Source organism: Dreissena polymorpha, chromosome 1 (genome assembly GCF_020536995.1).
Source record: "Dreissena polymorpha isolate Duluth1 chromosome 1, UMN_Dpol_1.0, whole genome shotgun sequence".
NCBI classification, from domain to species: Eukaryota; Metazoa; Mollusca; class Bivalvia; order Myida; family Dreissenidae; genus Dreissena; species Dreissena polymorpha.
This window is the reverse complement of record NC_068355.1, coordinates 3,377,523-3,403,514: the sequence shown is the minus strand read 5'-3', so window position 1 is coordinate 3,403,514 and position 25,992 is coordinate 3,377,523. Positions and strand designations below refer to the sequence as shown.

Here is a 25,992-nt window from a genome sequence, read left to right as displayed (position 1 = left end):
GTATACACAATTATTGTGTTATATGTCAATCGGTGTTTATAAAAAATACATTCACGCCAACTATTCTTGGAAAATTTAATAAGCAAAAATGTAAACATACATAAATAGAGTAAAATTAATACGATGACAGCTGCTTTGGGTATCAGAGAAAACCTTTTGCTATGGAAAACTTTACCTTATTTCGAGTTTATTGACTGTGAAAACATATGTCGAAAATGACCAGTGTTCATTTTGCGTTAGACCTAAACAAACGTCTGTCAGATTCAAAGACAGACATATGAACGCAGATAAACATTTTACAATTTTCTGCAAACACAAATATTGGATTTAAAAGACTATAGCAAAAGTCTGCTGTCTGACTGACGGCATATAATAATACTTCTTTAAAGATACCTGGCTCTGTTTCATTCGATTGTGCATATACCAATGCAGGTAAAACTGGGCCCTTACTGTTTCATGTTGTAGAAACCAGACCAAAACCCTTCGCGAGTCACCATGCTTCTGTCATACTTGTTCTCATTTAAGTCTAATTTGCCATTTGAATGCGATTTAGTGAAACGTTATTGACAGAACTGGACAAGCGACTGGGCTTCCCTGAACTTTCCACAAGCATGTCTGTAATTCAATATTTATTTTTAACAATATTCGATCCTTGCTATTCAGCCCACATCCGACACAATGTGTGTTATATTTCTGTTTGTTTTAATCAGAGAGACAGTAAACTGTTCTAACTACAACATGTACGCACCAATAAAACAAAGCACAAATAACAATATATGCTGCTAAATGTACACTTGTTGAAAGTATTTTAAATAAAAGTGTGCATGTGTTCAAAAGAAGAATTACGGTATGTCAACAACACATTATGTTTCCGGGTTAAACCTACTATTGGAGTTAAATAAACAAAAACACAATGACCTGTTTTAAAACACATGGAATAAACAAATACTCAAATATAATAATCTGTTGAATGTTATGACTATCTGTATTGCCATTCTGACTATCTGTATTGCCATTCTGACTATCTGTGTTGCCATTCTGACTATCTGTATTGCCATTCTGACTATCTGTATTGCCATTCTGCTCTCATGTTCGTACATATTGTCCGCTTCTTGATATGAGCGATTTGATGACATATCTTTGTTTCTGACGTTATTGTTTACATGTTAATCTTGCAATTCATCGATAAGAACTATGAAAACACCAACATAATTATGTATATGTGTGATTAACCGTCTTCAAAACATTAACACTATACATGTACACGGTAACGTAAAAACTGAGAGAATAGTAAAAGTCTGGCAACGAATTTCAAAGGTGAAACGTTCGTGTAGAACGTCTCTGGCTTCTGCTGATTGATTAATCTCACTAAGAAACCAACATGGCCACATAAATATTTAAAGAATAATTATTTTCGTTAATTACGTTTTTGAAAGATGTTATAGAGTTTTCCTGTGATATATATTTATAAATAGTTACCAATACGCGGCACTTTCTTCAGTGGGAACAGTTCATCGCATAATCGCATACAGCAAGTTATACGTTTTATAAGTGTTGTTAAAATGAAACGAACAGAGTTGAATACGTGTTTGCTGTGTTTGGTCGCTTTTTTGTTTTAAACGTGCATTTATACTTTCAAAAGCTGTGTTTAGTTGCTAGTTTGGTCGCTCCAAAGTTTGACAAATTGAGACCATTTATGATCAGAAAATATCGATTTAATAAGATTGAAGATAGTATCAAGAATAGCAGAGAATGAACGGTATATACACTTTCAGACAACATAACACCCCGAGTTCCTTTGTTTCATCGCAGAAGCTTACAAAAGACGTACCACTGCGTCTGCGAGTTTGATATCTGGTTGATGGAAATTACATGCGTACAAGACTCTCCATTGAAACAAAATAATATAGTATGGTTGTTAGCGAATGCATCCATAGGAAATATAGTCCCTGAATATTTGGCATTGCCCTTTTGCCGTATGTCTTTCGTTCTGTCTATATAACTCCCTTCATCCCTCTACAAAAAAGTATACAAAATATCTTTATTAGTATTGTTAACTGTAAAACACGGCCTTTAATCACGCGCGCCACCTCTTTTTGAGATGCATAAATAAATGAGCCGATGCAACTTCCGAGGTAGCGTTCAGACCCAGATGTTTTGAAATTTCATGGATAATTTTACAGGGTGATTAGGTTTTATATGTTTTATCAACATATTTCGCATGATTTTTAAAATCGGACAATGCAGTGGGATTCAGCGATTATTAATTTATCCAACGATTTACAGAAACATACAATTACAACCCATTTGGAAACGTGAGGACCTTGATAAGTTGTGGCATGGTAGAATTCGTAAAAGCAAATCGATGTCTTTTGTTAATACTGTGTTTTAACACGTGTGCTTTGTTTCATCTTATCAAAGATAGATTGATAATTGTGTTTATATTACCCCAATGCATTTTATTTAAAACAAAACAACGTTTATTCAACAGTACTATAAAGATATCAAATAAATTAATATAAATACAGTCGAAACCCGATGGCTCGAACTCGTTTGGCTTGAATTTTTGGTTGGCTCAAACTCTCCTCGAATCGCCGATTTTATAATGTATATATTCATATAATTTTTTGTCGAATGGCTCGAATTCGCGAGGGTCGAATAATCGGATGGCTCGAACTGTCTTCACAGTCCCGGTCACAATTTTCACACGTCTTTGTGTTTATTGAAAGCATGCGTTTAAAACTAAATTGATGAATTTTTTTAATTTTATTTGCAAATGTTCAAGGACAATTATTTATTTCTATTATCCGCAATGCGGAGATAACCCAGAACATTTTACTAGTGATGTGTTTTATAATTTTCTTTTTTATTTTTAAATGTGTGCTTTGCACTTTATCTTGTAATTGGTTTATTAGATTTTACACCCATTAACACATAAATAAGTTTTGTAAATCGTCTTCAATTTTGTAGCACTTAACAAAGTTAATTGTGTCAATTAAAAGAAAATAACACAAATATTGAACCGAAATTTTAGCACGATCGGCATACTCCGTCACTTTTCGATCGAATATAATAAACCAACATTGTTCGAAAGCAAGACGAAATTATATTCATAATTAAAATCATTGTTTTCAACGTGACATTTTTAGAGACAAAGACATATTAATGTTGGAACCATTGTTTTCGTTGATTGCTGAGTGTTATTTTTCGAAAATCAATTCCGCTGTTTAATTACGCTGTTGAAAGACAATGCGAGGGATTGTTTGTGTGGCATATATTCATAAATAATAATTGATGTGAGGAGGATTGTTTTATGAGAAACAGTACATCATGTTCAAAGATAGTAAAATTGCAAGACTGAGCGTAAACAATCTTCGACTACAGCTAGTTTGACACCTTCCTGCGTGAAGTAGTAGGGCAGAGTTCTATACAATATTTTATGTTCTTGCAATGTATATTTTGTTTTTATATAGTAAACGATGATACATTATATTTGGGAAATCGAATCCGATCCTAGCAGGATACATTATATTTGGGATATCGAAATAACTTTGCAACAAATGAGTGCGAAAACAAAAATTTATAAATGATGTTGCTATAATCGTTATGATTCATACATCTGTAAATGGACTAATACAAAAGCGACACTAAAACATGACATAAGGCCTTAGGACGTATTTTATTTACATCAATCGGATGTACATTTTAATATATAGACGTTTATCAGATTATGTACTTGATACGAATCACTACTAATCACTACGAATCACTACTAGTCACTACGAATCACTACTAATCACTACGAATCACTACTAATCACTACGAATCACTACTAATCACTACGAATCACTACTAATCACTACGAATCACTACTTATCACTACGAATCACTGCTGATCCCTTTAAATGTCCGTCCTGGTAAGTCTATGAAGCACCACTTTTTTTTTTGTAAAATTACAGAGGCTAATCCGGAACGATGTTTAACGAACATGTATTAAGCCTCTTGTCACCGACACCGGCTTATTACATGGCGTAATTAATGCTGAAACGAAACCCACAATTCATTACTGTCCTTATGTTAAAAGGAGATTCTAAGTACTACGAATCTACGAAATCGTATACATGCTATGATGTATTACGAAAACTAGGGAAACTAGCCCATAACGCAGATAATTGGAATTGACATAGGAAATGCAGTTCCGGTTACCGGCATTAGATTGGATGGAATGTCCGTCGGATAGAATGTCCATTACAGAGAGTGTGGGTACATTTGGTTAGCAAAATGTATAAGCGGTGCCATGTAACAGAAGAAAACAAAGTTGACATTACAGACAGAGGGAATGACCTTAAAAAGTGTGTATCGTACATGTATGCAGTTTTCGATATAATAATCGCATAAGCGACCATTTTAAATGGGCCTTTTCACGTTTTGTAAATTGGTAACAAAATTAAAAAAAATGTTTCAGATTCTCAAATTTTCGTTTTAGTTATGATATTTGTGAGTTAATAATAATAGTAATACTGAACATTTACCATGCTATAAAATAGCCATTAAATGCATCTTTTGACGATTTAAAAACCTGAAAATTATCAAGCGTTGGGGGCATTTTTGCTCCAAGACCACTGGGTCAGTGGTTCGAGCCCTGTTGAGGTTTTAGTTTTTTTCTTTTTGTTATAAATTTTATTCTTTATTTTTTTACTGGAGCTTTTTAGATCCAATTTTAACTTTTATCAATATAAAGCTTTTAATGACAAACTTCAATACATGCCAAAGTCTGTGAAATGGCCCCTTCAAAACATAACACATATCTGTATCTGGAAAAAAACAACATCTTTAATCCGTAGGAACAAAAAATAATACTGATCCATTGCATATAACAGTTTCAGTTTCATGCTAGTTTCAGTCAGTGAAAAAATATTTAAAGTGTGTGCAATTTAACTAAAACTTTGAAACTGGTTTTAGCCGTCAGTGTATTTTTGCATTGATAATTCTATGGCGCCGAGCCCGCGTTTATTTCGACATCACATAATGCAAGACACGTTTATTGACAATTTTAGGAATATGCCTACCCACTAAGAGTCCACTGAATGCATCAATCTTGATAAGTGATAATGTTATTAGACACTCAATTTAGCAATTTGTTTTGCATTCGGTAAACAAGTTATTAGAAAAGCTGTTAATAAAGGCTTGTAAGTATCAAGTTCCGAATCTTATACTCTTCATTGTATATATATTACATGCATTTATAAATATTAATTTGATTATTTAAGGATTGTTTATTTACTATCTTCGAATATTGATTTAAAAAAGAACGTTTCGTGGCATATTTACTGAAAAAGTAGTCCTTCATGAGAGTTTCGGATAAATCATGGAAGGTATGACAAGCAAACTTAAATCTGACACCCAGAGTTTTCTTCTGTAAAATCGTTTAGCGTTATGATGAATAAGACTATAATTGAATGTAGCGTTATGATGATTAAGACTATTATTGAATGTAGCGTTAAGATGATTTAAGACTATTATTGAATGTAGCGGTATGATGATTAAGACTTATTGAATGTAGCGTTATGATGATTAAGACTATTATTGATTGTAGCGTTATGATGATTAAGACTATAATTGAATGTAGCGTTATGATGATTAAGACTATTATTGAATGTAGCGTTAAGATGATTTAAGACTATTATTGAATGTAGCGGTATGATGATTAAGACTTATTGAATGTAGCGTTATGATGATTAAGACTATTATTGATTGTAGCGTTATGATGATTAAGACTATTATTGAATGTAGCGGTATATAAGAATTTCTTTCCCGTTAAAGTCTTTGGATTATTTAAAACGCTGGAACGATAACTTACTGACAAACATGGCGCCGTTTCGGGATTGTTCAACTAATTCTTGATGGAGCCAATAACGTGTCAACTTAAAACAATACCGCACACGTATACGGGCAAGCGATGGTGATATCAGAGGAATTTACGTAAAGCAAAACTGAAACACTATCCGCCATGCATGCGACATAGCGAGACATGCTGCGCCAGTTTTACCGGTAATCTCACGTGCAGGCGACATGGCGTGACATGCTGCGCCAGTTTTATCGGTAATCTCACGTGCAGGCGACATGGCGTGACATGCTGCGCCAGTATTACCGGTGATCTCACATGCAGGCGACATGGCGTGACATGCTGCGCCAGTTTTATCGGTAATCTCACGTGCAGGCGACATGGCGAGACATGCTGCGCCAGTATTACCGGTAATCTCACGTGCAAGCGACATGGCGAGACATGCTGCGCCAGTATTACCGGTAATCTCACATGCAGGCGACATGGCGTGACATGCTGCGCCAGTATTACCGGTGATCTCACATGCAGGCGACATGGCGTGACATGCTGCGCCAGTATTACCGGTGATCTCACATGCAGGCGACATTGCGAGACATGCTGCGCCAGTATTACCGGTAATCTCAGTCATGCACAATCATGTAGTGTCTTGCGTGCGGTGCATCCGATCTAAAATAAAGTAAAGTATATATACGCCTTACGGGCCTCGTTTTTTGCAAACTGGGCTAAATGCATGAGCGTAAAATGTGGTCCTATATTAGCCTGTGTAGTCCGCACAGTGTAGTCATTGACGACACTTTTCGAATGTATGTTCCATTTAGATAATGACGGTTAAGATTTTTAAAGAATTATACATGTGTCTGTATTGTATTAACCTGCAGATAAGGCTGCTCCAAAAGCGCCGTGTTTGGTACACGCGCTTTTAAAAGCGACACGGGTTAAATCCCCGTCTCCGATAGGATGTGATTGCGCTTGGTGGTCCCCATACCGGAAAGGTGGGGTTTCCTACACGTACTCCAGCCCCCCCCCCCCCCCTTACAAGTTACAACACACTAAAAATGAATATATGTAAGTAAAAACTCAATTGCTGGAAACTGGTCCTAAAAAAATTCGTTCCAACTTTATCGAGGCTAGTAGACCTAATCAAAATTAGATAGGAGTGTTATGACACCGCGGGTCCTAACATAATGCAGCCCCAGTCCTTGCAAACTTATAAATTCACACATTACGCACAGATTAGTTGGTTTCTCCACGAGTAAGCTGATTCCGGGAATACCATATTGTACAAAGAGCGAGCTTATTCCATGATATTTAACGAATGACAGACAACAACTTTAAATGTATTTTTATTCAATCAATCCAAATCCAAACTAAATATGCGAGTATGTAAATTTTACATATGTATACCTCATAACAATATATATTCATTTATTTCAGAAATATATAACACGTATTGCATAGATTTTTTCCATTTGTAAATCAACCTATAAACGCAATGTACATTTACAAGTATGCTATTTCAATCAGTTACTCCGTAAAAACAACAATCGCAATATAAAACCCTGTAAAAACACATCAAAACTTAATTGAATTATAAATTGGTCCAACAAATACTTTGGAAAGCAATATGATAAAATAAGTAAAACCCCAACAATTGCATTGATATACATTTTAAACCTTAAAAAATTTAGCAACTTATCCCAACAAAAGAAGACATTAACATAGAATATTATACAGTTAAAAATAATATTAACGATACATTAACGAGTATCTGGAATCAGATCTTTGCTAAACTTGTAAGTTTATTGATTGTGTCTTGTTCTGAGAAAACTGGGCTTAATTCATGTGCGTAGTGTCGTCCCAGATTAGCCTTTGAAGTCCGCACAGGCTAATCAGGACGACACTTTCCCCTTTAATTGTATTTTTAGTTTCAATAAAGTCCCTCCTTACCGAAAATCAAGTTTAGGCGGAAAGTGTCGTCCCTGATTAGCCTGTGCGGACTGCACAGGCTAATCTGGGACGACACTTTACACACATGAATTAAGCCCAGTTTTCTCAGAACAAGACACGATTGATAAACTTAACTTATGAGCCTTGCTCTGGGAAAATGGGTCTTAATGCATGTGCGTTCAGTTTTGTCCCACATTCTAATGTATAGTCCAAACAGGCTTATCTAGACAGCAATTTCCGCTTTCATGGTAATTTGTGGGTAAAAGAAGTCTTTTTAATTCCAGTCCAGACAGAGTTTCGTCCCTAATTAGCCTTTACAGACAGCGAAGTCATATATGTGACAACACTAATTAAGCACACGCCGTAAGCCCCGTTTTCCCAAAACGAGGCTCATATCTAAGCTGATGTAAAAGAAAACAGTCAAAAACAAAATGAACCAAGAGTTAAGTATTAGATGACATTATTTCAGGGTTGAATGCTGATTTGGAAGATCACAGACATGTTTATAATAGACTAGAAACGCCACTTGTTGATATGAGATTATTTCGATATATATAGACAGGATTCAAAGAAAACTCTATGGAAACATCTTTTGAGACTTTTTGCAATGTTTATGTGATATGTATGGAAGTAAACTATTGTAGGCCTAGAACCAAATATGAAAATGGAAAAAACACACACTAAACATGACATCATCGATGAAACATGTCGGGACTATTTATAAGCTGTTATCACTATGGCACAAAACACAACTATTGACAATAAACATATTCCCAACAAAGGCTTTCCAGCTTGCTAGAACCAGTTATTATAATATGCTTTTGCAAGTGCTTTTTTTCTTCAATTGTTGTTGTTGTACGATAAAAAAAGCTTAACTACATACTTTATTTACTGAACAAAATTCAATATGTTTCATAATGTATTATTGTCTTGTCAATATTATGCGAGTACTGAGACATTTATTGTAATTAATTTACCCGTGATCATAAATCTTTGTGCAAAAGAATATTCAGCGAACATACTGTTTTACACACAGTTGTCAAGCGATGATAAACTATGGTTCTGTCTATAATGACCAAGGCCTGCATCACCCTAGCTATTTGGTGAACACTTGAAGTCAATGTCTTCAAATGCTGACTTTCTTGTGGAAATTTGGAACAATATACTATTGTTTACATTCAAAATGTGATAAACACATAGGTTTCTTCTACAAAGATTTGTCAATACAGACCATGAGCTGGTATTTTTCATTCATATAAATTTAAACTTCCTAAAAATTCACGTTATATTTGAATTATGCAACTTAGAAATTAACATGATTACGTAAGTTGCCAATCATCTATTATAATAACAACACACCATTTTTGAAAACACATAAATATAAAAAATATAAATTTCTTATAGTTGACCAAAACATAATGTTAGTTACATTAACAAACACACATTGATATCCAATACCATTTCACTGCAAACATTTCAAACAAAATATTCCTTGTGTTTAAGAGCTATACAACATACAAATGCATACATGTAGAAAGGCCAGCCGGTCAACACAATTTATTAACAGTTCTTGAAAAAACCTGAATGCATATATCTATAAAATGGCGATATAAATTGCTTAAAAATATATAGAAATTAAAATTGACATTAAACATGGTAGCATGTTAAATGTTTATTAGAATAACACTGGTTGAGATATTAGCAGGCTTCCCCTAGACCACTTTGATGAAGACAATAGATAAATGAAGGCATGTTCTGGGAACCTGTTCATAATACATGTGCGTAATGTGTCACCTCAGATTACATGTGCAGTATGCAGTTATCTCTTTTACAGACCAATAATAATGAAACTTTATCTGTTTACAAGTAATATATAAAAAACAACAACCGAAAAATCTGTTTCTTCCATGTCCAAATATTTATATGAGTATCAATTGATAATATTAAACAAAGTATTATAGTACACATATTTGGGTGAGTATTAAGTGAAACTATAAAACAATATAATGTATCTATATATATTCATATACAAACCTTATTACCTATATCTATATACAAATCTTATTACCTATATTTACTCCTTACTGTATGTTATAATAACAACTACAACAGTAAAAAAAGTTGATTAAATGCCACAGGAATTGTAATAATTTATAAAATTTACTTCAACTAAATAATTTGTATTAATATTTCTAAGTGAAAATATTAGTCATAATACCATACAATTTATACAGCAGTTTTACTTTATAACAGCAACTAAGTAAATTTTGAGGTAAAACTAAACCTGGGTAATTCTAAATGAATGATTTACAGTATCAACATTTTATGTAAATATAATGCAAAGAGAATGAGTTCAAGAAGAAAGGGCAAACAAACATATTAAGCCTACAGACTATGTCTTGGCCAGTTCATAAAATAAAATGCAATCATATTTTTCTAACAATATTCTGCAAATACATTGAGCAATATTGCATTAAATGCACTGAAATGTCTCTTTATGAAATACTCAAATATATTTATAAAAACAGTATTCAATCATATTAACAATTAACAGATTAAATCTGTCACCAATCTGAAAAATGTTATATCTGATGTCATCCTAATATATTACCAAAATCTACTGAATATAATCATTACAAGAAATGCACTGCGTTAGACATAGGTCTTTTTTAATTACCTTTTTAAAGACATTCCATGTCAATGGGGGCATTAAAATCTGTAAAGCATACTAACCGTTGAAGGTTATAACAACATCACTGTAACAATGTAACAATAATATGTAAGAAAAACTAACTGAACATTTTCTAACCTCCATCTTAATATTACGAAAAAATAAACATCTTACCAAAATAGGCACCAGCATTTTTTGGATATAACAAGTCTGAAATTCAAATTCCATGAGATGATGGCAATGTAATAACTTTCTAGCAAAAAAAGTATTGTCCAATAAATATATATTGAGGCACTGCCATTATGTCCATAAAATAAGCAACCACAAATACAATTTTTTGTTAGGATTTGGTTAATACAATGCAAAAACTTCTGAATAGATATAGATGTGATACAATTTTTATAATCTTAACCAAATTTTACTGGACACTACACGTTTTATACTTTCAACTGACCCCATCAATTTGCAGTATGTATCTGAAATATTTAATCATTGGTATTAAACTCCTTGCAGACGTATTGTTTACCAAATAATTGTCAGTTATTAACTGCCCTACCCTTGTGTATCTATTTAAATAGAAATTTTGGAGTCAGGGGAATTTCCATCTTTATAACAGTATGATAATTGATAATTTCAAAGCTTCTAATATCTCCATGTTTAGAAACTATATTCCAATGTAACAGCTTTTGTCTGCAAGTATTCAAAGCTTCTAATATCTCTATGTTTAGAGACTAAATTCAACTGTAACAGCTTTCGTCTGCAAGTATTCATTGAGCGCCTCTTCCCCTGTAATGTGAAAGAGGGGAATGATTAAAATCAAAGTGACAAAAACAGTGAGCAGAACTCTGAGAAAAATTGGCAAAATACAAGTGCTTAAAGTGTTGTTCCAGATTAGCCTGTGCATTCCGCACAAGCTAATCAGGGATCAAACTTTCCAACAGACTGGATTTTTATTCAGAAGATAATTTCTTGTAAACAAAAAACTCCATAAAAGCAGAAATTGTCTTCCCTGATTAGCCTGTGCCATCTTCACAGGCTAATTGGGACAACACTTACAGCATATGCATTAAGCCCTGTTTTTCCAGATCGCTGCTAAATAAGTATGGTTTTGCAATCAGAGAACTAATGTGCACATATGATAGGAAAACTTGTTGTTAACAAAGTTACAATTTCTTGAAGTATGAACTTTCTTTTGTTTTTTGTGTATTTTGTAGTAACTGAGATCCCTAACACCAATGTAAGTTCCATATTAGGAAATTCATGCCTGAAATAAATCTTGTTAAATCATCCATAAAGCATGAGCTGCAAGACATTGCACATTGTGATAAGCCCATGAGCAATTAATTCGAAACACAATAAAAATGCCATATTAGCTTCATGCTTTAAGATAACAGTTTTCCACATGGACAATTTAATGGCTCTTCTGGGCACTCTATATTTTACAGCTTGTTTTACTGGCAGACAATTATGAAGTAATGAAACAGTATCGATTATCATATTCTCTGGTTTTATGCTACTATTAAATTATCTGGAGGTTTCTGCAAAATCAGCACTTTGCATCTTATATCTTGTCAATAATAGGGATAAAAGTTCTCAACAATGTATGACAGAATGTGGCTAATCTTATGGCATTAACATATTGGAAAACCGAAACTAAAACTCCATTTTCATTTATCAGGAGAGACATTACAGTAAGCCAGTCTGACATTTTAGACAAGCAACCAATTGCCAGTCAAACAGTATAATAAATATGGCATCTGGGTATAACACTGTATCCCACTATTTCATCCAAATATATCAATCTATATAAGTATGGCATTAAAGTGCAACAATATTTGTATCTATGGTATTTATATCAAAAAACGTCTGTGACCATGGTATTTATGTTTTAACAATGTATGACACATATGCCTCACAGTAAACATAAATTGGGCCATTAAGGTTTAAAATGTCAATGCACAGGCAGGCTGGTCTGGAGCTACTAAGGCACAATATTGCATAAGACCCATTTTTGCACAAGGCAAGTCATATTGTCTTTAAAGAATTTTTATCATTTACAACCAGAATGTTATCATGTTTTATATTAAAAATTTCACATACAAATATTGATATTCATGTTGGGAAATGTTTAATGATTTTCTCAAAATTTAAAGAGTTAAAAAAAAACACCACTCCTTTTATAGCCGCTAAACTCTACCATCTGAGCTAGCCAGCTCATCTTTATACTTGAAAGTAAAGTATTATTTGTTTAAAGAAATGTTTAATGGTCAACCGTAAACAGAGCCACATTCTGGAAACACTGGGCTAAATTCATGAGCAGAAAGTCTCACCAGTCTAATCAGGGACAACACTTTTCCACTTTAATGGATTTTTCTAGTGTGCAGGAAGTCTCTTCTACACAAAAATCCAGTTAAGGTGGAAATTGTCTTCCCTGATTAGCCTGTGACGACAGTTGACTCACATACATTAAGCCCAGTTTTCCCAGAACAAAGCTGGCAATGTCATTCAATTCATTCTACATACCCAGATCCTTGCCGAACCCAGACTGCTTGAAGCCACCGAAGGGGGAAGCCACGTCAGTCTTGTTGTACGTGTTCACAAACACCGTTCCAGCCTTGATGGCCTCTGCCACAGTCATTGCCTTGTTGATGTCCCGGGTGAACACCCCAGACGCCAGACCGTACTCCGTGGCATTGGCGCGGGCTATCACACCATCAATGTCCCTGGGAAAAATAAGGTGGGGGCAGAGGGTTAGAAAAAGACAAATATTCCGAGATTGTCAATGATATGGCAGTTATAATTGAATAAAAACGTTTTCCAATTATTATGTTTAGCACAGACTATCAATGCATCAATATCAATGGAGAAACTGGAATAGATGATTTAAATTGGACCATGCTATGTGAACAGGGGGCTTGAATTCATGTGCATCATGTGTCCTCCCAGATAAGCCTGTGCAGTCCCCACAGGCTAATCAGGGACAACACTTTCCACATAGATTTTTGTAAAAAGGAGACTTTCTTTAAACGAAAAATATCATAAAAGCCAAAAAATGGATTGAGGGCTTCTGATATTTTATATACTTGGTTTCGCTTTGCCATTTTAAATTCATATGCATTTCTCAAATAATCATGCAATGGATTTCTTATAGATTAAGAAAAAAACCAGAGATGTGTTTGTCAGAAACACAATGCCCCCTACTGCGCCGCATTGAAATAAAATTTCTATTTATCATTTGGCAGGTATAGAAATCATCTCCCTTTAAAGGTTATTACTTCCCTTGAATTTTGTCCAATCCAACCGAGGGTAGGGGGGTGGGGAGGGTCTCACAGTCAATTATGACCATGTCAGACATCACTGACAACCAAGACCTGTGGTTTAAAAGAGATCATAGCCAGAGGTTTTTTTTCTTTTTCATATATATAACCAGAGTTGATCATGTATCTATGGACATAAGTCCACAGGTATGTAATGAACATCAAAGAAATTATAATTATATCATTTAAAAAAAACTTTGACAAATCAATCATTTGGGTTGTCAATAATCAAAATAATAAATCTGTACAGTAACTGTGAAAAGAACTTCAATTCTTGGTAAGGAAATATATAATATGAGATTTATAATTATAAATTACTTCCCTTGAAAATAATTGTCTGTAACAAATGTCTATTTTTAGTAGCAAATAATTAAAAGCCACTACCGTGACTGTAGATTCACCACTCAAAATGTGAAGCTCCATGAGATACACATGCATGCCAAATAAATAAAGTGGCTATGTTCAATATTGAATAAAATTCTCCCTTTTTAAAGCTTATTACTTCCCTTAAATCTGTATTTTTTACCGTAGACCGTAAAGGATGACCTTGACCTTTTACCACAATGTGTTTGTCAGAAACACAATGCCGCCTACTGCGCCGCTTTGATTTATTTAACAAAAATATATACGTGGGCAGGTCAGATAACTATGTTCATTTTATTACTTCCCTTGACTTTGTTTTTTCGACCCTAGAAATTGAAGGATGATGTTCACCTTGAAATTTTACCACTCAAAATGTGCAGCTTCATGAGATACACATGCATGCCAAATATCAAGGTGCTATCTTCAATATTTTAAAAGTTATGGCCAATGTTAAAGTTTTTTTTGGAGGGACGGACAGACACACTGACTGACGGACAGTTCAACTGCTATATGCCACCCTACCGGGGGCATAAAAAGTTCCATATGGAGCATTGTATTCATTAACTTGTTCTATAAACTGTCAAAGAAATAATAATAAAAGTCAGACTTGGTAACATACTTAGTCACTTCACACAGAAATATAATAATTATTATTGCGCCTGCCTCTGGTAAAACACGGCTTAACGCATGTGCGTAAAGTGTCGTGTCAGACAAACCTGTGAAGTCTGCACAGGCTTATGAAGGAGGACACCTACCGCCTTTACTGGAATTTTGTTTAAAAGCGACATCCTTTAAACAAAAAATTCAACAAAAGCAGAAAGTGTATCCCTTATTAATCCTGTGCTGACTGGTCAAGCTTATCTGATACAACACTTAAGGTGTATGAATTAAGTCCCAATTTCCCAAAGCAAAGCTCAATTTATTGATATCCAATATCTTCTTTACCATGGGACTTTTAAAAAATCAATTCCATACATATTTCATTCCAATTGATGATTCACATGGGATTTAAATAATATCTTTAAATAACTTGATCCTGACATGTAATTCAATAATATGCTTCCATAATCAAGAACTTTTTCTACGCTTTTTAAGTTAAATCAAATCTAACAGAAGAAATATTGCTTCTTTCCATTATTTCTTGGATGTGAAAATCCACTGATATATTAATCAATACGAATTGCAATGTCTAGAAAGTATACAACCCACATGTAATACAATCAAGAGAGCAATAAAACTGGTAGATAAGGTGGTGAGTAGCCTTTATCACATGATCATTTACAACAGGGAATGACAGATATATGATGCAAGCTCATAAAGCATGCTTGTTTGTAAACCATTTTAAAAAGTTTCCCTGTAGTATAGAAACAAATTGATTTTCTATTAAATAACAAACAAGGAACAAAATTGTCACAAAACCAGGTTTTCATTGTGAAAAAAAAATCTGATAAAGGGAGAAAACTCAAACTGAACTTTTGAAATGACCAAACAAAATTAACCCCCTTTGTAAGTTTTTTTTTTTTTTTAAATCTATTTTTAGTCGTGGCGACCTTGACATTGGAGATATTGACGTGATTCTTTCGTGGGACACACCGTCCCATGATGGTGAACAAATGTGCCAAATGATTTTAAAATCTCACAATGAATGACATAGTTATGGCCAGGACAAGCTCATTTATGGCCATTTTTGACCTTTGAACTCAAAGTGTGACCTTGACCTTGGAGATATCGACGTAATTATTTCGCGCGACACACCGTCCAATGATGGTGAACAAATGTGCCAAATGATTTTAAAATCTGACGATGAACGACATAGTTATGGCTCGGACAAGCTCATTTATGGCCATTTTTGACCTTTGAACTCAAAGTGTGACCTTGACCTTGGAGATATCGACGTAATTATTTCGCGCAACACACCGTCCAATGATGGTGAACAAATGTGCCAAATGATTTTAAAATCTGACAATGAACGACATAGTTATGGCCCGGACAAGCTTATTCCGCCAGCCCGCCAGCCAGCCAGCCAGCCCGCCAGCCAGCCAGCCAGCCAGCCCGCCCGCATTCGCCAATCTAATAACCAGTTTTTTCCTTCCGAAAACCTGGTTAATAAAACATTTCTGATAGTTTCTTAGTTTTATGAAATTAAGCCACATTATGAATTCACTATAGTGAAACTTCAAATCACTTAAAGGTGCTACATTGCATATGGAAGTGCATGGACATATTTAAACTAAGTGAAAAAACATTGTGTAAAAATAACATTTGTTCCCCATTTAATAGCAAAAAATTAGACTATTAAGGTCTAGCACAAACATAAACCAGTTATGGCTTACTGAACAGGCTAGGACCAAGGTGTAACTAAACTTTTAATGTGGTACCAATCACAGGCAATTAAATTTACTAATTCCAATTTAAAACTATGAAATTAAAACATATGATGTTGTAAGCAGACTTAACTGTATATACCGTACCATCTCACCATTGTCTTTCACCATAAACAAGACATGACATGAATGATGAGTCACTTTATGGGAATACTGGGCTAAATACCTGTGTGCAAAGTCTTGCCCCATATCAGCCTATGTCTACACAGGCTAATCAAAGAGAATACTTTATCTGGGATAACACTTCTTAGAAGAAGGCTAACAAGGTGAAAATAGTGTAAAGCCTACCCATCCATGAATTTTGATATGATCATGACTGGGCCAAACGATTCTTCAATGGCCATCATAGTTCCATCCTCCACATCTGTGAAAACTGTGGGTGTCATGAACAGGCCTGAAATAGCAAAGGAAAACATTTATACAGGCCTGAAATAGCAAAGGAAAACATTTATACAGGCCTGAAATAGCAAAGGAAAACATGTATACAGGCCTGAAATAGCACAGGAAAACATGTATACAGGCCTGAAATAGCACAGGAAAACATTTATACAGGCCTGAAATAACACAGGAAAACATTTATACAGGCCTGAAATAGCACAGGAAAACATTTATACAGGCCTGAAATAGCACAGGAAAACATTTATACAGGCCTGAAATAGCACAGGAAAACATTTATACAGGCCTGAAATAGCACAGGAAAACATTTATACAGGCCTGAAATAGCACAGGAAAACATTTATACAGGCCTGAAATAGCACAGGAAAACATTTATACAGGCCTGAAATAGCACAGGAAAACATTTATACAGAACTGAAATAGCACAGGAAAACATGTATACAGGCCTGAAATAGCAGAGGAAAACATGTATACAGGCCTGAAATAGCACAGGAACACATTTTACAGGCCTGAAATAGCACAGGAAAACATGTATACAGGCCTGAAATAGCACAGGAAAACATGTATACAGGCCTGAAATAGCACAGGAAAACATGTATACAGGCCTGAAATAGCACTGGAAAACATGTATACAGGCCTGAAATAGCACATGAAAATATGTATACAGGCCTGAAATAGCACAGGAAAACATTTATACAGGCCTGAAATAGCACAGGAAAACATTTATACAGGCCTGAAATAGCACAGGACAAACATTTATACAGGCCTGAAATAGCACAGGAAAACATTTATACAGGCATGAAATAGCACAGGACAAACATTTATACAGGCCTGAAATAGCACAGGTCAAACATTTAAACAGGCCTGAAATAGCACAGGAAAACATTTATACAGGCCTGAAATAGCACAGGAAAACATTTATACAGGCCTGAAATAGCACAGGAAAACATTTATACAGGCCTGAAATAGCACAGGAAAACATTTATACAGGCCTGAAATAGCACAGGACAAACATTTATACAGGCCTGAAATAGCACAGGAAAACATTTATACTAACTATTGTATAAATAAGCCTTGCTCTGGAAAAGAGAGCTTAATGCATGTGCATAAAGTGTTGTCCCAGATTAGCCTGTGCATTTCACACAGGCATATCAGTGACCACACTTTTTGCCTAAACTGGATTTTTGCTAAGAATTTTCTTTTAAACAAAATAACTTTAAAGCGGAAAGTGTCCCCCTTCATTAAGCCCAGTTTTCCCAGAATAAGGCACATACAAACTTACCATACGCTATGTCTTTATAAAATAAGGAAAACTGGATTTACTGAATGTTAGTAAAATTATTCTGCTTTTATGCAGGTCAATTACGCAATACGGTTCACACATGCATCCTACCAGGTTGGTCCTCTAAAGATTTTAAAACATATTTCTTTTTTCTATATATTTTTAGTGAGTACAGCATATTCAGTTACTACATGAACATGTTTTTTTTACAGAAATGCAACAATAAAAACACAGGAACAGGCAATAGTAAAAACAACAATGTACTATCCAGCTCAATAAGCCTAATGACATTAATTGGCGGGTCCACATGTTTTCCAAGAGATTCATGCATTGTATCATTGCTTATTTTTTCAAATCAATATTGGCCCTTTCTATGACCCCTATTTTTCAATCCATTCACTGGTTACCAGGTGTGTCTACTGTCTGTCCTCATTATCAAGTATGACCCTCTCTCCATCCCCTATGTTTCAACTGTCACTTTATGGTTACCTTATTAGTCAATTGTTTGTACAATACACTAGCAAGACCCGTTCTGTTTCAATACCCCTAGGTACATAGTCTTTTCACATCCTTTGCAATAAATACAAAAGCCTGGCCCCTTCTTTCATCCCTTCTTTCATATAATCCACTGATTATCTAACTTGTTCCTAGTTTGCCCCTTAAACTAACTTGAGTTCTTATTCGACAGCTATGTTTCAAACCACATGTGGTAACCTAGCCATCCAACCTTTAAAACCCAATGTTTAAACACCCAATTGTTACCTTATCTGTCAACCTGTTTCCCTGTTTCTATACAAAAATCTGACCGTTTTTTCCCCCTATGTTTCAACTCCCACTGGTAACAAGGTGGTCTGCCAACCAGGTTCCTTCCATACACAAGACTGGCCCATACTTTGACTCCTATGTTTCAATCCCCACTAGTTACCTGGACTGTCCAAGTGTTTCCCTTCATACACAAGTCTGGCCCCCTTCTTAAACTCTTATGTTTCAACCCCCACTGCCTACCTGGTCTGTCCTCCTGTTTCCTTCCATACACAAGCTTGGCCCTTTCTTTGACCCCTATATTTCAACCCCTTCTGGTAACCTGGTATGTACACCTGTTTCCCACCATACACAAGCCTGGCCCTTTATTTTTAACCCTATGTTTCAACCCCCACTAGTTACCTGGTCTGTACACCTGTTTCCCACCATACACAAGCCTGGCCCTTTATTTTTAACCCTATGTTTCAACCCCCACTGGTTACCTGGTCTGTCCACCTGTTTCCCTCCGTACACGAGCCTGGCCCCTTCTTGGACCCCTATTTTACAGTACTCAAGCAGCTTTTCCATGTGGGCCCGGTGGTTTTGGGGCCCGTGGTCCGTGGAGCGATCCAGGGGGTCCCCTATCTTCATCTTCTTCACTTCCTTAACCTTCAAAGGAGAAACATACAATACCTGGTAATTGCCGAAGGATTTGTTTAACCAAACCTCTTGCTTCCATTCTTTTTCAAGTTTTTAAGTTGTGTAGAATAATCTGAATTCACATCCTGTTGAAAAAGCATACATCTGCAGTATAGTGAAGTCGTATTTCATTTCATCATGAATTTTTTTTTCCTGCCATTTCATTTGTAAATTTTCAAAAACTAAAAAAACCCATAATGTTTGCATGTTTATGACTTTGTGTTCAATTTGATACTTGTTTAAACTGATTTTTCATTGTGTTCATCATGGTCTTGTTAGTTGTTAGTTTTTTAGAAATGCAGAAAGAAATGAGATTGTTGGGGTAAATAGAAATTGAATAAGTGTTGATAACATGTAAGTCTATTTGCTTAATTCAGGTTTTTCAAGCTTTGGTTAACAAACTTATCAATTCATAATTTAATAATTAGAGCTACTAACAAACTGTTTATAATTATTGAGGCATGAACAATACTGGAGCCAAGACTTATCTAGATATGGAATTGGATAAAAACTAAAAGCCATTTTGATTAGGATCTGGCCATATTCAACAAGATCTGTGTTTCTGAAACACAATGCCCCATACTGCGCTTTGAAGCCATATATTTGGCATTTGACCTTGAAGGATGACCTTGACTTTTCACCACTAAAAATGTGCAGCTCCATGAGATACACATGCATGCCAAATATCAAGTTGTTATCTTCAATATTGCAAAAGTTATGACCAAGGTTAAAGTTTTGGGACACACACATACAATGAATGACAGACAGACAGGCCAAAAACAATATAGCCCCGATCATTTAATGCGGGGCATAAAAATGAAAGTACCGGTAGCACTGATATGAATTCAACAGAATGTTGCAACAGGTATACAATAGTTTATAACAAGCTGGTTGCAAATGTATCAGATATATGCGTACCACTCTAGCTAGGAACTCGTCGTGTATGGAGTCTTCTACAAACACTCGCCCAGCAGCGATACAGTTCTCTCCCTTGTTGAAGAACACAGCACCACAGGCCTATACAGCACAAAGAAATTGATTAACATGGTTAAAAAGGCACAATAAACATCAGTGAAGAAGACATTGTAAATTTGTAAATATTATAATACTATTATTTATTATTACTATTTTTGATTTATAAATAGTTGTTGACCTGTTAAAACCAAATGGTTTTGATGAATATAACTTACTTTACAAGGGTGCTAGCTAGTTAATTAGTTTTTCACCATGCATCAGCATGGCATACTATTGTTTATTTGCCGATAATGTATGAACCTTGCTCTGGAAAAATAGGGCTTAGTTCATGTGCATAAAGTTTCATCCCAGATGCCTGTCAGTTTGCAGAGACTTATCAGGGCTGACACTTTCCGCCTTGACTGGATTTTTGTTTAGAACATTTCATTTTGGCAGTGTATTGTTCCCGATAAGCCTGTGCCAACTGCTCATCTTGAATGACACTTGACTTACATGCCTTAAGACCAGTGTTCCTACAATGACACTCAAATGATAAGAAAATCATCAATATTCCAACATGACCAGATTATACAATTCTTTGGTTCTTAATTCAACTTCAATTCACACCATAATCTTAATATCTTTTTTTGTTGGTAATCTTTGTTGAAAAATAGAAGAGTAGTTTATCCTAAGTCTTACATTGCTAAGAACCCAAACAAAGGATAAACATTACGGAAAATATTTAGATTTCAAATCAATCATTTAGCAAGGCCAATAAATATAGGTACGTGTATGAAACATAGAAATTTAAAAACTTCATTTCTTTGATAAGTCGTGCTTTGTCACAAATGTGCCTAATACTCCCACTTAATTATGTTTAAGGAAAAATATCCAAAGAACACCATAATGACATTTTTACGGTGATAATTAAATAAACCTAAAGTTCAACTTTAATATCTTGAGATCTTGAGCAATACAGAAGTATTTTACACAACAAACTTACAACATTTCTTGTGACAGGACAACTGACAGAGTGTATCCACATGAGCCCTTTTTATAACTTTGTTTGAAAGTATTAACTGAAGCTTGTGCATACCATTCTGACAGCCTTGTCCAGATCACAGTCACTGAAGATGATCAGTGGAGACTTGCCTCCCAACTCTAGCCCTACCTTCTTTACGTTCACTCGAGCACAGCTGGAAACACGAAATTGTCAGGTTGTAAAATCAGTGATAGAGTAAATCAATTTACCAACCATGCCATAACCTTTTCCCACTTAGAAGCAAAGTGAAAATGGCAAACAGCATAAAACCAGAACAGCCTGCGAGTAACTCTTGCGATTAACTCACAGTCTGTTCAGGTTTTATGCTGTTTGCTGCTCATCAGTATCTAAGGGTTGGAAATAAAGCCTTAACAAGAGGGCCATGATGGCCCTGAATCGCTCACCTGACTCATTAAGATCAGTTGAAAACTATGACCTGTATTGTCTACACAAGGTTTTTCTATGATTTGACCTAGTGACCTAGTTTTTGACCACAGATGACCCAAATACAATCCTAACCCAGATTTTATCAAGTTAAACATTCTGACCAAATTTCATAAAGATCTGATGAAAACTGTGACCTCTATTGTCTACACAAGGTTTTTCTATTATTTGACCTAGTGACCCAGTTTTTTACACCAGATGACCCAAATACAATCCCAACCCAGATTTCATCAAGATTAACATTCTGCCCAATTTTATAAAGATCGGATGAAAACTGTGACCTCTATTGTCTACACAAGGTTTTTCTATTATTTGACCTAGTGACCTAGTTTTTGACCCCAGATGACCCAAATACAATCCCAACCCAGTTTGCATCAAGATAAACATTCTGACCAAATTTCATAAAGATCTAATGAAAACTGTGACCTCTATTGTATACACAAGGTTTTTCTATTATTTGACCTAGTGACCTAGTTTCTGATCCCAGATGACCCAAATACAATCCCAACCCAGATTTGATCAAAATAAATATTCTTACCAAATTTCATAAAGATTGGATGAAAACTGTAACCTTTATTGTCTACACAAGGTTTTTCTATTATTTGACCTAGTGACCTAGTTTTTGTCCCCAGATGACCCAAATACAATCCCAATCCAGATTTCATCAAGATAAACATTCTGACCAAAGTTCATAAAGATTGGATGAAATCTGTGACCTCTATTGTCTACACAAGGTTTTTCTATTATTTGACCTAGTGACATAGTTTTTGACCCCAGATGACCCAAATACAATCCCAACCCAGATTTAATCAAGATAAACATTCTGACCCAATTTCGTAAAGATTGGATGAAAACTGTGACCTCTACTGTCTACACAAACAAATTGTTGACGGACGCACGCATGCACGCACAACGGACGCTGGACATCACATGATCACATAAGCTCACCCTGTCACTTTGTGACAGGTGAGCTAAAAACTTGAATCTCGTAAGAAGGATCTTAAATTAAATATAACTTTCTAAGGGACTACACAATCTTGAAAATACGTATCTAAGTGGTAAAGGGTTAATCCTTAACTCGACTCCTGCCAGCAACACGTTGAGCCCATCATTTAGAATTTTTATAATTATTCAACAAGCTTTACAATTCAAATGTTTAACTTTTGACCTCTAGTGTCCTTTGACCTTTGCCCAAGGAGTGACACATCTTTAGCCCATAGTGGTTATTTTCAATTTGACAATGAAAGATCCAGACAAGTTTTTTTTTTGCTGAAATTCAACCTCTGACCTTACAGTTGTACCATTAAGTTTGACCTTGACTTTTGGGGTAGGCAGATTGGTGTTATTTGCAACAGCCAATCTCCTCTTGGTGGTTATTTGTGGTAAGTATTTAAGAATTGCATGATGAATGACACAGTTAACTTTGGGACACATTTTTTATGCAAAAATGTGACATATGTGTAACCTTGACCTTTGAGGCATTGCGATTGGTATTACACATGACAGGTTGTCTTATGATTGTCGTCATTTGTGGTATATGATATAATTGCACAAAGAATAACAATGTTCCAGTCTGGAATAGATTGAACGAACGCATGCACATTCACGCATACACTACTATTTTAAGTAATGGTGGAGTAATAACATTAAATGAGATAGAGGAATGAATATCAAGTCTCTGCTGTAACAAAAATTCATATTTAATCTAAATTGCACATGCCTTTGCAATTAAACATCATACCTCAACAACACAAACACAATAAAAGAAGAGTTGAAATTTAATAGTTAAACATCTCAAAATTGAGGGAAATAAAATTTCAAACACTGGAAATCACAAAACAGACACTTAAACCACAATGAGCCTCAATCCATGCATGTCCATAAAGTGTAATCCCACAGTCTGCACAGGCTACTCAGGGAGGAAACTTTCTGCTTGCATGGAATTTTTTCGTTTGAAAAGTCTCTTTTGAACAAAAATCTAGTTAAGGCGTAAAGTATCATATTGTATCTGATTGCACAGGCTTATCTAAGATGACACTTAAGGCACATGCATTAATCTCAGTTTTCCTGGAACAAGGGTTAAATCATCTTAAAGCCAACATCATACCTTTCCATGATAGTTTTTCCGATGGGAGTGGATCCAGTGAAACCAATCTTACGGATGTCCGGATGTTCAGACATGGCCTGGCCTATGGAGGATCCGGGCCCCGGAAGGATGTTGATTACACCTGGAGGGAATCCGGCCCTCACGGTGAGCTCGGCAAACTTAAGAGCTGTCAGCGGGGTCACCTGGAATAGTTAAAGTAGAGTGGGCGTTGAATTTTATCATACTTTCTTGTGTGCTTTTTTAAAGCTCTAGGAAAGGGACCATGACCTTCACAATTTAATAACCAGAAAATAAATTTTATGACAAATTGCATAATGCCAAACTGATTCAAGATTGTTGTTTTTTTGGCATTTTAAAAGGGAAATGTCATTTTTAGGCAAATATCTATGAATTATGAAAGACATTTTCTCAGGGGATGGGGCCTTTATTCTGCAATACCTGTAGAAAACAAGAGACAAAATTGTCACAAAACCAGGTTTTCAATATATAAAAAAAGTCATCACAGTTACCCTGTAATTCATAATACGTAATTCTTTCGTACGCCACACCGTCCAATGATGGTGAACAAATGTACCAAATGATTTAAAAATCTGACAATGAATGACATAGTTATGGCCAGGACAAGCTCATTTATGGCCATTTTTGACCTTTGAACTCAAAGTTTGACCTTGACCATGGAGATATTGACGTAATTCTTTCGCGCGACACACCATCCAATGACGGTGAACTAATGTGCCAAATGATTTTAAAATCTGACAATGAACAACATAGTTAAGGCCCGGACAAGCTTGTTCTGCCCGCCCGCCAGCCAGCCGGCCTGCATTTGCCAATCTAATAACCAGTTTTTTCCTTCGGAAAACCTGGTTAAAAAGCTCTTGTGGCATGCAATGATGCAGGAAGCAGCTAAAAAAAATGAGGATGTTTTCGTTGTTGTTTTTTATCGAGTGCACCGGGATTGTCTCCCATATGGCCATCGCCCCCAGAAAGACGTGTTAGTTGGTTACGGGGGATAGTGCAAGACACAGGAGACACCCCGTTCCAGAGGTGACCCTGGGTCTTTTAGTGCCCGGTGTATAGCACCTAGTACACTGCACCTCGGTTTAACGTCTCATGCGAAAGACGAGTTAGAAGGTTAGGTGCAGCAAGGGATCGAACCAGCGATCTCTGGATTGTGAAGCCAGTGTGTTACCACTAGACCACGGATCCGCTACAGGATGTTTTCATCCATAAAGCCCATTTAAATGTGTGGTTGACACAGTAAGATTAATTTGTAGAAATGCTGCAATCCACAGCATTGGCATGGTCCAAGATGGATTAAATATTTTATGACAACATAATTATAAATCAAAGCATTTTATAGTGAAAAAAGTGTGAAAATTGCATTAAAACCTGGTTTGATACTTCATGAAACTTAACTATAATAATGTATAAAAGTTAGATACAATGAATAACAAAAACTTACGAGCTTTGAAGTGTAACATAAACATGTACATTTATGTTACAATAAAAAACAAGAGATGTGTTTGTCAGAAACACAATGCCCCCTATTGCGCCGCTTTGAAATAAAATTCCAATATATCATTTGGCAGGTTAAAAATTATCTCCCTTTTAAAGCTTGTTACTTCCCTTGGATTGTATTTTTTACTTTTGACCTTGAAGGATGACCTTGACCTTTCACCACTCAAATTGTGCAGCTTCGTGAGGTACACATGCATGCCAAATATCAAGTTGCTATCTTCAATATTCAAAAAGTTATTGCAAAAGTTTAACCAAGTTTAAAGTTTGTGACACACACAAAAC

The 25,992-nt window shown here is 35.4% G+C and overlaps 1 protein-coding gene and 1 long non-coding RNA gene across 4 annotated transcripts in view; both read right to left on the bottom strand.

Annotated features, from left to right (window-relative positions):
• Positions 1–7,170: 7,170 nt before the first annotated feature.
• The window catches only part of LOC127868705 (cytosolic 10-formyltetrahydrofolate dehydrogenase-like), a 107,318-nt gene continuing 88,496 nt past the window's right edge, over positions 7,171–25,992 (bottom strand). For all 3 annotated transcript variants that reach the window (XM_052410706.1, XM_052410714.1, XM_052410723.1), the window contains exons 15-21: positions 24,193–24,374; positions 21,696–21,795; positions 20,564–20,662; positions 19,450–19,615; positions 16,816–16,921; positions 12,987–13,186; positions 7,171–11,249 (exon numbers count right to left, since the gene is read on the bottom strand). In XM_052410706.1, coding sequence (XP_052266666.1) covers positions 11,188–11,249; positions 12,987–13,186; positions 16,816–16,921; positions 19,450–19,615; positions 20,564–20,662; positions 21,696–21,795; positions 24,193–24,374 — 915 coding nt within the window. In that variant the 3' untranslated portion in view covers positions 7,171–11,187. The remainder of the gene's footprint in view (positions 11,250–12,986; positions 13,187–16,815; positions 16,922–19,449; positions 19,616–20,563; positions 20,663–21,695; positions 21,796–24,192; positions 24,375–25,992) is intronic.
• On the bottom strand, positions 15,612–16,254 carry LOC127868800 (uncharacterized). The gene is made up of 2 exons (XR_008044253.1): positions 16,024–16,254; positions 15,612–15,861 (listed from the first exon to the last, which is right to left on the bottom strand). It is a non-coding gene; the product is annotated as an uncharacterized LOC127868800 (long non-coding RNA).